The sequence below is a fragment of the Dromiciops gliroides genome, chromosome 3 (assembly GCF_019393635.1).
Source record: "Dromiciops gliroides isolate mDroGli1 chromosome 3, mDroGli1.pri, whole genome shotgun sequence".
NCBI lineage: Eukaryota > Metazoa > Chordata > Mammalia > Microbiotheria > Microbiotheriidae > Dromiciops > Dromiciops gliroides.
In genome coordinates, this window is record NC_057863.1 from 219,131,399 (window position 1) to 219,144,394 (window position 12,996).

Below are 12,996 nucleotides of genomic sequence, written 5' to 3' on the forward strand. Positions count from 1 at the left end.
TTTTCTTGATTGGTTTTCTTTATTTTTTTCTTTTGACAATAGTGAGCATATGTTATTACTGCAGAGAATGACAGGATTACATCCTATCCCCCCCATGAGTTCTGAGGACCTCATTTCACTGCTTACCATAGAAAGGAAAGATTATGTGTTGGCTCCTGCTGTTCATTCATTATTCACTCAGCAAGTATTTATTGATTATCTACTACGTGTAGGGCATTGTGATAGAATATAAAGAGGAAGACATGTTTCCTATGAGGAGCTTACAAGCTAGCATATATTTAAATACCATTTCTTTCTTCTTGTAACTTAAAATTTAAAAAGTAATTTTAGTAGTATCCTTGTAGAGTATTACATTTCCCAGTGAAAAATCGATGTTGTGAGTGATAATGTTTCCTAAAGAGTTTCCAAGTCAGAGTCACTTCCACTTCCTCTGACTCCATAACTAACTTGAGGAAGAGCATTTAACTATACTTTTTATTCTGTAACATTTTGTCCATTTGCCTTTGGAGGCAAGAACCGCTTAGTTCTATTTGCTGAATAAAAAACACTGAAGCACTTTGATCTTTTAGATAAAGTTTTATTATGATTAATAAAATAGAAATCCATGTACAAATGCCAAATTCGGGTTTTTTATCTTTTTCATTTTTTCCATATATTTTTAGCTTTTTATCATCCTATATTTATATTCTCAGTTGTCCGATATCAGTATCGTTATATGGAATGGCTTGTGTGTGGGGCTATAGAATTATCATTAGTAAGAGACAGGATAATTTTGGAGAGATAACCAAAAGGGAGTGGGAAGGCATTTGGAATTAAAACTTCTCAAGTAGATCAATCACATCTGCTCCAGTCATGAACAAATGACTGTTTTAAGTGACAAGCATCCCCCAAAAGTCATGAGCTCCCTTCTGTGACACATTCTTTTGGCCTAGAGAAGCCTGTAAAAGGATTCTTTTTTAACTTACCCCTTCAGCAGACTTGTGAAGCCTATGCACAAATTCTCAGAATAATATTTAAATATATAAAATAAAATACATAGGTTTACAAAGGAAACCAATTATATTGAAATACAATTCTACTTTTTTTTTTAGCAATTAAATGAAATTCACAGACTTTAGATTAAAAACCTCTGTTGTAAAATGGTAACTCTGGGTATAAAGTTAGAATATTGAGACAATTAGATAGACATTTTGTTTCAAACTTCCAGAAAAGTGAAACAAAGAATTATTCTCTCTCTTTTTTTTTTTTGCGGGACAATGGGGGTTAAGTGACTTGCCCAGGGTCACACAGCTAGTAAGTGTCAAGTATCTGAGGTCGGATTTGAACTCAGGTACTCCAGAATCCAGGGCCAGTGCTTTATCCACTGAGCCACCTAGCTGCCCCCCCTTTTTTTTTTGGCGTGGAGTATTCTCTTTTAAGAGTTATTCCTGGGGCAGCTAGGTAGCTCAGTGGATAAAGCACTGGCCTTGGATTCAGGAGTACCTGAGTTCAAATTCGGCCTCAGACACTTGACACTAGCTGTGTGACCCTGGGCAAGTCACTTAACCCTCATTGCCCTGTTAAAAAAAAAAAGTTATTCCTTCAACTATCTTAATCCTTCACTTAACTTGAAAGTCACAAACTTACAATTATTTGGAAGCTGCTTGTTTAAGTCATCTCCTACTCTTTGTGACCCCAATTTGGGTTTTCTTGACAAAGTGACTGGGATGATTTGCCATTTCCTTCTTCAGCTCATTTTACTGATGAGGAAATGGAAGCAAACAGGGTTAAGTGACTTGCCCAGGGTCACTCAGTTAGGAAGTTTCTGAGGCCAGATTTGTACTCAGGAAGATGAGTTGTTTTAACTCTAAGCCTGGAGTTCTATCCACTGTGCCATCTAGGTTCCCCTCTCATAGTGGCATTTCACTAATAAATGGATTGTGGTGAAGGAGGGAAGGAGACAAATATCCCATTTCCCTACAAGAGTTATGAAAGACTTCTTTCTGTAGATTCAGATAAACTTGATTTCTTCCATGAATTAAAAAACCAGTGGAAACTTTTTTTAAAGGATTATCCCAGAAGTATTTATTATCAGTGAAACACTATTAGTTTGCACAGGTTAATTAGAACTTCTTGAAATATGCATTGAAGTATTGTTGTTCTAAGAAAGAAAACCTATCACTGAGAAGGAGTGAGTTATTACCTAATAGGTGCTAACACTGTGACTCGAAAACCAATTTTAATGTAGCAAATTTTCTATCATTGTATAATTTAAGCCTTACAAGAACCCTGGGAGAAATAGCTCAGGTATTACTGTGGCCATTTTGTAGATGCGGAACCTGAGACTTTTTCCTGGTTATTTTCATAATACTGACCAATTTACAAAAATGTTTCTTTGCAAAACTAAAGCCAAGAAACGTTAAGACAAGAAGACCAGATGATTAGCTCTTCTGCTTGGTTGGCATTATGAGTAATGAACGGATGGAATGTTGGACTTGGAGTTAGGAAAAACTAAAACTTAACTAACTACGCGACCATGGGCAAGTCATGTATCATCTCTGAGTCTTTGTTTCCTCAGCAATAAAATAAAGATATGTGTAAAGTGCTAAACACAGTGTCAGGGCATTTAGTAGGTGCTTAATATCTACTTATTCTTTTCCATTCTACCTGAAGCATCAATCTCACAGGATTGCCGTAAAGCTTAAACAGAGCTTTATATGGAGTCAGGAAGACTTGAGTTCAAATCTAGCCTCAGATGATATAATAATACCATCTACCTCATAGGGTTGCTGTCAAGATTAAATGAGATAGGGCAGCTAGGTGGCACAGTGGATAGAGCACCAGCCCTGGATTCAGGAGAACCTGAATTCAAATTCGGCTTCAGACACTTGACACTTACTAGCTATGTGACCCTAGGCAAGTCACTTAATCCCCATTGCCCCGCAAAAACAAAACAAAACAAACAAAAAATAAAGATTAAATTAGATAACATGAAAAGTGATTTGTAAACCTTAAACATCCCAAAAATATATGAACCTCAAACATATAAATGTTATCATTGGGGCAGCTGGGTGGCACAGTAGATAAAGCTTCAGCCCCAGATTCAGGAAGACCAGAGTTCAAATGGGGCCTCAGACACTTGACAGTTACTAGCTGTGTGACCCTGGGCAAGTCACTTAACCCTCATTGCCCCGCAAAAAAAGAATAATAATAAAAATTTTTAAAATAAAATAAAAAACTAAATGTTATCATGATTGTGTGTAAATTATTATTAATCTATTATTCTAGTCTATTCTATCATTCTATTTGTTAATAATATTAAAATAATAATAACAGAATAGACTAGAATAATAGATTAATAATAATTTGCACACAATCATGATAACATTTTTAAAAATTTTTGTTTGCCACCTCGGGAAAGGGAGAGGTGAGGGAGGGAAGGAAGGATAGAGATTGGAACAGAAAAATATAAATAAAAATGTTTAACCTGAAAAAAAATCAATCTATTAATAATATCAATCTCTTATTAATGTATATTAAGCACTACATGAATATCAATTATTATTATTATTATTGATATTATTGTACCCTATGGGTTTTTTTTGTTTCTTGGGGGTTTTTTTGTTTTGTTTTGTTTTTGTGGGGCAATGGGGGTTAAGTGACTTGCCCAGGGTCACACAGCTAGTAAGTGTCAAGTGTCTGAGGCCAGATTTGAACTCAGGTCCTCCTGAATCCAGGATCGGTGCTTTATCTGCTGCACTACCTAGCTGTCCCCTGTACCCTATGTTTTGACTTAAGTTGCTCTTAAATGCACTAAGTTGGAGCTAACCTACTTTTCTGTTATTTAAAAAAGAAGACAGAAGCTCTGCTCACTGTTCACAGAACTCAGCGCTGTTTTTTGTCATCCTTCTATGACTACCTGACATTTTTGTTATAGGTCCGTTTGTGATGAATACAGAAGCAGAGATTTCTCAAGCTATTATTGATTTCAGAAGTGGCAAGAATGGATTTGAAAGAGCCAGAACTTGGAAATCCAAGATAGGAAACCAGTGAAAAAGTAACAAGAGTAGGTCTAGCTACTTACCAGATTGTTTCCATTTGTGTTACACTCTCAAAGCACATTAAAAAACCCAAGTATGTACCAGTACTGTTTCAAGATTACACACCGAAGTATGATAAATGTACTTAGTTTTATATAGAAACATGTGGAAAGAGATTTCTGATATATACAAATAAATGATGCTTCTATTTTTAAAAAAAAGTGTCTTATTTTAACCCAAGAACCCTTGACTTCTGTTGGAGGGAAGGGAATGAGGGAGGGCAGGAGGAGGGGGGCGGTAAATGACAGGGAACAAGAGGATTCAGTTTCTTTCTTTTGAAGCACTATTAAGTAAATCCTGTGTTCCAGGCAGTAAATGGGTGTCCTGGGTACCTTTTGGAGCAATGTTAACTATTTTGCTCCGGAACTCATCCAAGCCTTGGCTGAAGTTTCATGTTACACGTTATCTGCTTTAAAATAAGAGTCATCCAGATTGTTTCAGTGAATTTTAAAACTGCCACGCTATTGGTAGGAGTATAATAGGATTAGAGCCAAGACTTTGCTGCATTTTCTGCCAAAGTCTGTATCAGATTGAAGACACATGCCTCTTCTGCAGGCTTTCATGAAGGTTGTGAAAAAAGTTTTAACACCAAGTTGGACCGCTGCACTCGGCAAGTCAAAATATTGGCTGTTGGAATAAGTTCTTTAGAAGGAGCTATAATGTGGAGCATGGGACATGCCTGATTTTAAAATCTTCTGGACATGAAATGGATTGGGGGGACTTTGTATTTTCAGGTGGGAAGATTTTTTAACTTCAGGAACTTCACAGTTCATTTTGAGAGCATTAGAACATTAAAAAAAATTTTTTTTCTCCCAATCCCCCCCCCCACAAGATCACTTCATCAAATACGTTGAGGCAGTTATATTGGATTTGCTCACCACCGAGTGTTTGCTTTTGCAATTGGGAAATTTGAGGGTCTAGAGAAAACAGCATTTTGAAAACTTTCTTTCTGCAAGAGAAATGCATTTTGAAACAGATTCCACTGGCTGTGAGACACCAACTTCTTAATAATCTGTGAACATTAAAAAAATCAGAATGTACACACAGTGGACAATTGTGAATATTTTCATGGTCTCCTATCTACATCTCCTGCGGGGATCTAATTATCAGCATGGACCTGTGAAGGTAGGTGAGCTATATTTGTGAATTGGATAAGTGGAAAAAATAATTTTCAAGGGGAAAAATGTGCTTTCTTGGCTCATTTTAATGGGATTATGTCCTATGGCTCTCCCCCCATCCCCACCCAGAGCATTTACCTTGTGTTAACTTGTTACTCAAAATACCTACATTTAGAGTAATGCTTGTATGTGTTTATTACAATTTCTACTTTTTTATTAAAAAAAAAACAACCTGTTTGAGGTTATTTTCTTAAAAACAAAATATTAATCTCAAATCAAAAGAGGGAATAAATTTATGAAAAGATTTATCTAGGGGTGCTGTGACCAAATACCAGATTTTAAAACTCTTCTCCAGGGAATTTGCTTCCATTCATTTGTGGAGTATACTTCTGGGGACAGTAGAGTGTTCTACATGAAACACTTGTTTACTTTTATACTACATAAACTTTACTGGCTTAATATTCTGGTACTTTCTAAACAGAAAAAAAAATGCTTCTTTGCTCCTGTTATTATTGTTTGTTTTTTCAAGATTATGTTGTTTAAAACAAAAGCATGTGGTTAATGTTGGTTTAAAAACTCAACATGTTTATTTTTGTTATAGCAATTGCCAAAGAAGCATCATATTCTCAGACATTTTTCTTGATGATACTTTTATTGTTTCATGTTAGAAATAAGGGACAAAACAAATCCAGCAAAAATCAAGAGTAGACCCTGGATTTGGAAATATGTTATTAATTATGATGACCAAGCTAAAGAGGAGCTGAGAAAAATGTAACTTGCCTCCTCTTCCTTCCTACTCTTTGCAGATGTGGCAGTGTTGGTGGGGGTGGGCTATGGATGTAAAATGCTGAATACACTGTAAGACATGGTTCACATGTTGGTTTTGGTGAAATGCTTTTGCTCCTTTTTTTTCTTTAACCTTTGTTACAAGGGATGGTTCAATGAGTAGGGGAAAAAAAGGATATATTCAGAAATGGAGGAGACAAAAGATATGACTACAAACGAAAAATAGTTTGCTTCAGAAATTAAAACATGGATTCTCTGACTCCAAAGACAATGCTCTTTCTATTATATCATGCCACTGTGCTCTTCTAGTGACATTCCGGTTATTTGATGATTTATTCTTTTTTCATTTGTAGTCATATCTTTTGTCTCCTCCATTTCTGAATATATCCTTTTTTATTGCAGCAATTTGATGTCATTACCATCTCATAGTAACATTATTAGACTTTTCTTGATTTTAAAAATTGAACTGAGTTCAAATCTAACTTCAGACACTTACTTGTGACACTAGGCAAGTCACTTAACCCTGTTTGCCTCAGTTTTCCTCATGTGTAAAATGAGTTGGAGAAGGAAATGGCAAACCACTCCAGTATCTTTGCCAAGAAAACCCCAAATGGGGTCACAAAGAGTCAAGACTGAATAACAATAACACACCACTAATTTGATATAAATATGTGCTGTTTTCTCAAATGTTTAGAAGTTAGTGTATTGGGGCGGCTAGGTGGCGCAGTGGATAAAGCACCGGCCCTGGATTCAGGAGTACCTGAGTTCAAATCCGGCCTCAGACACTTGACACTTACTAGCTGTGTGACCCTGGGCAAGTCACTTAACCCCAATTGCCTCACTTCAAAAAAAAAAAAGAAGTTAGTGTATTGAATACCAAATACACAAATAAAAAGTCCCATTGTAATTGTTTTGTCATCATTCAAATTGCTTCCTTATCAGCTTCAGTATCTGATGTGAGTGTTGGGTAATGTGTAGGGCAGAGTCTAGATAAAGGCTTTTGGAATATTAGAAACATTAGAGAGACTCTAAAGAGTGGGGAATAAACCATATAGATCACTTTTGTCTCCAATGAAATAAAATCCCAGAAATTGCTTGGATATTCCCGAAAGGGTCTTAATTCAGTCCTTGTTTTCCTTCACTTTTTAGAATGTCAGTTTGTGGGGTGGCAAGATTTTTTAACTTCAGGGAAGAATATTTGAAGTAGTGGGAGTTCCAGACCCAAAGGGCATGCATTCAATTTCATCAAAGCATGTAAAATTTTTGAAGGGGGCAGGGGAACTGAATGGCTATGCCAAAAATAGAATATAAGTGTCCAATGTTTAAATGACATCTTTCAACTATTAAGGAAACGATGACGTAAAGTTAAGAACTGAATCCAACCTGGTCTTATCATGGAATATGTTCCTAGCACCTAACATTGTATCTGGCACACAGTAGGCACTAAATAAATGCTTTTTAATGAATGGATGAAATGTTGTTTCAATAGAGTCAGAAATTATCCCTCACATTCCTGAAAGAACACAGGGCTTACATACTTCCATTTCTCCACCTTTTTTGGGGGGGGGGGATATGAGGAACATGCCTTATTTTTATTCATGTTTTTCTGAAAGAAAAATGAAGCTTTAAGGAATGGAAATGCACACAAAAAAATTTAGTGATTTGAAATAGTGTCTGCATGATTTATGCGTTGTGATTTTGGTTTGATTTTGCTAATCAAAGTGGAACATTATTTAATACAACAACAACTTCTAAAATGCTCATTAATAGTAGATTCATAAAAACAACCTCTCAGTCTTCTTCCATCAGGTAGGTGACCTAGTGAATAGAGTGCTGGGCTGGGAAGACCTGAGTTCAAATTCAGACTCAGATACTAGCTGTGTCACCCTGAGCAAGACTCCTTTTGCCTCAGTTTCCTTAACTGTAAAATGGGGATAATAAAGGCACCTACTTCCCAAAGTTGTTGTGAGGATCAAATGAGATAATGATTGTTAAATGCTTAGCACAGTGCCTGGCCCATAAGTGCTATTTACTATCAGTAGTAGTAGTATTCTATTACAGGTAATGATGGGAGTACCTTAGCTGTGTGGCGTAGTAGAAAGGGGCCTATATTTGGAATCAGAAAATGTGGGTTCAAATCCTGGCTCTACTATTTACTATCTGTAAAATGAGGGGGCCAGACTGGTGGCTTCTTTGGTTCCTTCTATTTCTAATCCCATGATTAATCCTATGACTTTGGCTTATCCTGGTTGCTTTCCTTATTCCTAAAGTGAAAGGGGCTAGACTAGCTAACCTCTACAATCCCTTCCAGTTCTAAATCCCTTCATATATATCTATGGGGCATCTGGTTCAAAGTTCATTTTCTTTTAAGGTGGTCACCTTCATCAGCTTCATCTTCCAAAGCTGTGAAGAATTTTACTTGCTACTTTATATGCTTCCATACAAAACATTACCAGCCTCATTGCCAAGGATTAGACAGTTGTGTGAGTTCCTTGAGAGTAGGAATTGTTTTTGCTTTCTTTGTATCCATGGGGTTTAACACCAAGCTTGGCGGATAGGTTCTTTTTTTTTTTCTTGGCAGGGCAATTGGGTTTATATGACTTGCCCAGGGTCACACAGCTAGTAAGTGTCAAGTGTCTGAGGCCGGATTTGAACTCAGGTACTCCTGAATCCAGGGCCGGTGCTTTATCCACTGTGCCCCCTAGCTGCCCGCTACGGTGGATTGGCTCTTAGTAAACAATTCTTGGCTGATGTTGAGTGATGCCAAAGGATGAGGCAAGGCAACAAGCATTTAATAAGGGCATTGTGTTAAATTGTTCGTGTTGTTGTTGATCCTTCGTTCTTGAAAAGGACCAATTACCTAGAATACAAATACAAGCAAGGCAGTAAAAAGACAGTGCTTTGTTGTTCAGTCATTTTTCAATCATGTCTGATTCTTTGTGACCAGGTTTGGAGTTTTCTTGGCAGAGATAGTAAAGTCATTTATCATTTCTTCCTCCAGCTCATTTTATGAATAAGAAAACTGAGGCAAACAGTGTTAATTAAGTGTCTTGCCCAGGAACACACAGCTAGTAAGTATCTGAGGTCAGATTTGAACTGGAGGCCCCGCAGTCTATCCACTGCACCACCTATCTGGTCCCTTGCTTTTAAAGAGATTACACTGTAGTGGAGGAAGACATTATACCAAAAAAAAAAAAATTTGAAAAGGTGGGTGTGGGATGGGAAAAGGCAAGAGGGGCACCCACACTGAAGTCTGGATAGTCAGTAGCAGATCTGGGAAGAAAATGAAGTTTTGCCAGCCTAGGACTCTCCCTCAAACAGAAGCCCAAGGAGGAACTCACCAATGAAAGAAAAGGGCAGAGGATTGTTCCCAGTGAGAAGGCCACAGAGAAGGATGGATGTTCCAGAGTGAGGAGGCTCCAGGCTCCAGGCCCCAGGGTGAGACAGCATCTGAGACATGGTGACAAAGTCCAGAAAGATCTGGGAAGGAATGAAGACTGGACAACCTGGGCCAAAATGTTGGGTCCTGTTCCTAGATGCTATCCCTACCAGCTCCTAGAAGAGAAAAACATTGTGTTTTAAATGGGAAAAAAAAACCCTCAATAACTCTAAGTATGTAAAAGGGTTAAAAATGATATTTGGTAAAGCAGATTGGGATTTTTTCCCCAAAAAAGTATCAGTTCACAAAGTGGGGATGGGGAGGGGAAAAGCGATCCTCTTGCCCCAGTCCCTATCAGCAGCAGAGTTTTGTAGAAATGCAAAAATGTAGAAAGCATAACCTAAGGAGAGGAGCAGGCCCGGGAGATCTAACCAAGGCAGCAACATGAGTGTACCACAGGAAGAGAGAAGATATTAGGGCCCTATAGTACTGGAGAACATGTATGCAAGTTTCTCCAGCAGAGGAGCTGCTAAACTTGGCTTTCTAGAAACAGTGGTTTCTAGAAAGACAAGAAAGTGTGTATCACCAAAAAACATGAACAAGATGGAGTAAAATGGACTGGATGATAGTATATTTAAGTGGTTTTAGAATTCATTGTCTGATTGGGCCCCCAAAAGAATATTAAATAATGGACTATGGTCAGCTTGGAGAGTAGTTTGCTAGCAGAATGCCCCAAGGCTTCATCCTTAGCTCTGTTCCTTTCAAGATTTTTATCAATAGCTTGGATGAAGATATAGAGAACATGCCTCTCAAACTTAACCTTTTAACTTATTTGACTACTGTAATCCAAACACCACTACCCAGATATTTGGCTTCTTTTTATTAGTATTGTATTTAGCCTCAAAATTTCTGAATGGTGTAATGTTGGGCACACTATCAGTATTAATGAAGGTTTACAAAATGACTGACAGCTATAAAGTCAGTTGGGTGAAGGAGAGCATTATTTCCAGATCCCTTAGCACCAAATTCTGTGTATTCCCCCAACCACTATTTCTGGCTGAGTTTATCTTCTCTTCCCTCCCATCTTCTTTTGGACTCCTTTGTTACCTTCTCTCTCCTTTCTCTTTACCCAACCATGCAAGACTTAAATGTTGAGTGAAGAGGGAATTCATGCTTAAGGTTGTGCTCTGAAAAAGCGATAGAATATTGTAGGGAGTTTAAATTATTTAGATGCTAGAGGAGGAAGGACTAATTCCAAGATCTAGCAGAACCCTAACAAATAGGACCCTTTCTCCTGAAAGCACCACATAATTTCCAACTGGATGCCACTTGCCTATTCTGGACACAGTCATTAAAGTGCATTAAAAAACCTGAAATGCACTTATTTGGTTCTTGGAAGCAGGAAAAAACTTTCTAAGGCACGTGTTTTAAAATATGGTTGGCTTTTGTTTCACTAGAGTTACTATATAAGCATGTATTTGTCTTCCTATTAGACAGACACCCAAGATAAAATTGAGTGGGCAGTTTTTCAGAATAATTCACAGATCATATCTATGCCATTTATTTCTTCTCAGTAATTGACCTTACAGCTTTGTGTGTTGAGTCTTGCATTGCTATACACAGTTCCTTCTGCTAATGTCTTCAGATTATTTAAAAAATGATGATCTATAAGTTACATGGCATGGTATTACATTGCTAATATCAAAGGGCAGTTCATAAAATGCCTTGCATATTGAATGATATACCTCCTTATTTGATGTACTTCATCAATTAAGATCCCCATTGGTTGGTAACATGAAAGAACCTTGCACTAACTTTTTTCAAATTCTTGATAGTACCAAACAAAACAAGACAACAACAACAACAAACAATTCTTAGCATGGAAACTGGAGTTATGGTATGCCACATGGGACAGATGAAGAATTCTGAAATTTGGAGTAGTCTGAAAAGACATAATGCTAGAGATATTTGATGCTTTCTAAAAGCATCCCATGTGCCACTGGAGGACAGGGTAGTCAAACAAATAACTAGACAACTAATTGGTAGGTTATACCAATGTATGTCCAGAGCTCTCCTCTTTTTCTTCTTAACAGCAAAGTTCTACACAACTTAAAAAGAAAAATTGAGTTTAGTTGCCAATAAACATTTATAAACTACATTGGGTCAGCCCTGCCTCACTTAAATCCAATTCACTGCAAGTCATGACATCACCCTGATATTATGGTCCTCTTCAAGAATTAAGAACAAACGGGGCAGCTAGGTGGCACAGTGGATAAAGTACTGGCCCTGGATTCAGGAGGACCTGAGTTCAAATCCAACCCCAGACACTTGACACTAGCTGTATGACCCTGGGCAAGTCACTTAACCCTCATTGCCCTGCAAAAAAAAAAAAGAAAGAAAGAATTAAGGACAAACAACAATGACAAAACTAAGCATCAGGTGAGGTTCTAATCACGAGGCATACAAATAAAAGGTTAAGCTATTCCCTGCCTTCAAGGAACTCATATTCTAATGGAGGGAGAAGAATAGGGACTGAGCCTGTAATTTCATTGTTATAAGGAACTACCTTTTACCAATGGAGGTAAGAGTCCCTTGCATAGGGTTACATGGCCAGAATGTGTCTTCCTGGTTTCAAGACTATCTCTATAGCCACTATGCTACAGCTGCTTTTGGAGAAGGCAGCCCCTAACTAACAAGGTATATACAAGATATAGAGAATAAATAGAAGGGGATCTCAAAAGGGCTAACTCTAATAAGTAAGGAGAATTGGAACACTTTCTAGGGAATATGTATGAACAGAGAGACAGCTGGTGTAGTATGTAGCATGTAGTATGTAGTATGTAGCACGTAGAGAGCTGATCTCAAAGTCAGGAAGACCTGGGTTCCAGTTCTACTTCTAACGCATACTGGCTATATAATCTAGAACAAGTCTTTTTACCTCTCAGTGTCCCCAGACAACCATCTAATTAGGACCTTAGTTTGGAAAGCAAGTACAATTTTCTTTTGGTTGAGGAAGTTTCCATCCTGGTAGTTGCAGACAACTACTCAGTGGATACAGTGCTGAACCTGGAATCACGAAGACCTAAATTCAAATCTAGCCTCAGATACTTACTAGCTGTGTGACCCTGGGTCAGTCACTTAACCTCTGTTTGCCTTAACCCACTGGAGAAGGAAATGGCAAATCACTCCAGTATCTTTGCCAAGAAAACCCCATGGATGGTATGGTTCACATGGTCACAAAGTCAGACACACCTGAACAACAATTTCCCTATACCAGCGAAATCATAGGTCTGGCTCCTAAATTAACTCACAGTCCTGTCTTCCCTTTCCTAGCAGCATGGCCTCTTTTTTCTCTTTAAGTCCCACTTTAAGGGTACTTAACAAAATAATTGACCATCATAAAACAAAGACACTGCCATGCTTCCTAAATCTCACTTGACACTCGCTGACATTTTTCAAATTGGAAAATGTCTTGGTTCTTTTTAGATCATGATGCACCCGTCCTTAATCCTTTAGTAAATGGTCAAAAGACAAACTTAGTCAAATTCAATGACCTCACCTGTCACTAGACTGAATTCTTATAACAAAAGCAGAATGAGCCTCTCACTGGCATCCTATACATATGGACCTCATA

The 12,996-nt window shown here is 37.7% G+C and overlaps 2 protein-coding genes across 2 annotated transcripts in view; both read left to right on the forward strand.

The window, feature by feature from the left end:
• Positions 1 to 4,214, forward strand: part of PIR (pirin) — a 118,272-nt gene extending 114,058 nt beyond the window's left edge. Inside the window, exon 10 of the mRNA XM_043995803.1 lies at positions 3,917 to 4,214. Coding sequence (XP_043851738.1) covers positions 3,917 to 4,032 — 116 coding nt within the window. The 3' untranslated portion in view covers positions 4,033 to 4,214. The remainder of the gene's footprint in view (positions 1 to 3,916) is intronic.
• Positions 4,215 to 5,114: 900 nt separating this feature from the next.
• Positions 5,115 to 12,996, forward strand: part of VEGFD (vascular endothelial growth factor D) — an 84,260-nt gene continuing 76,378 nt past the window's right edge. The window contains exon 1 of the mRNA XM_043990794.1: positions 5,115 to 5,204. Within this exon, the coding sequence (XP_043846729.1) occupies positions 5,115 to 5,204 (90 nt within the window). The remainder of the gene's footprint in view (positions 5,205 to 12,996) is intronic.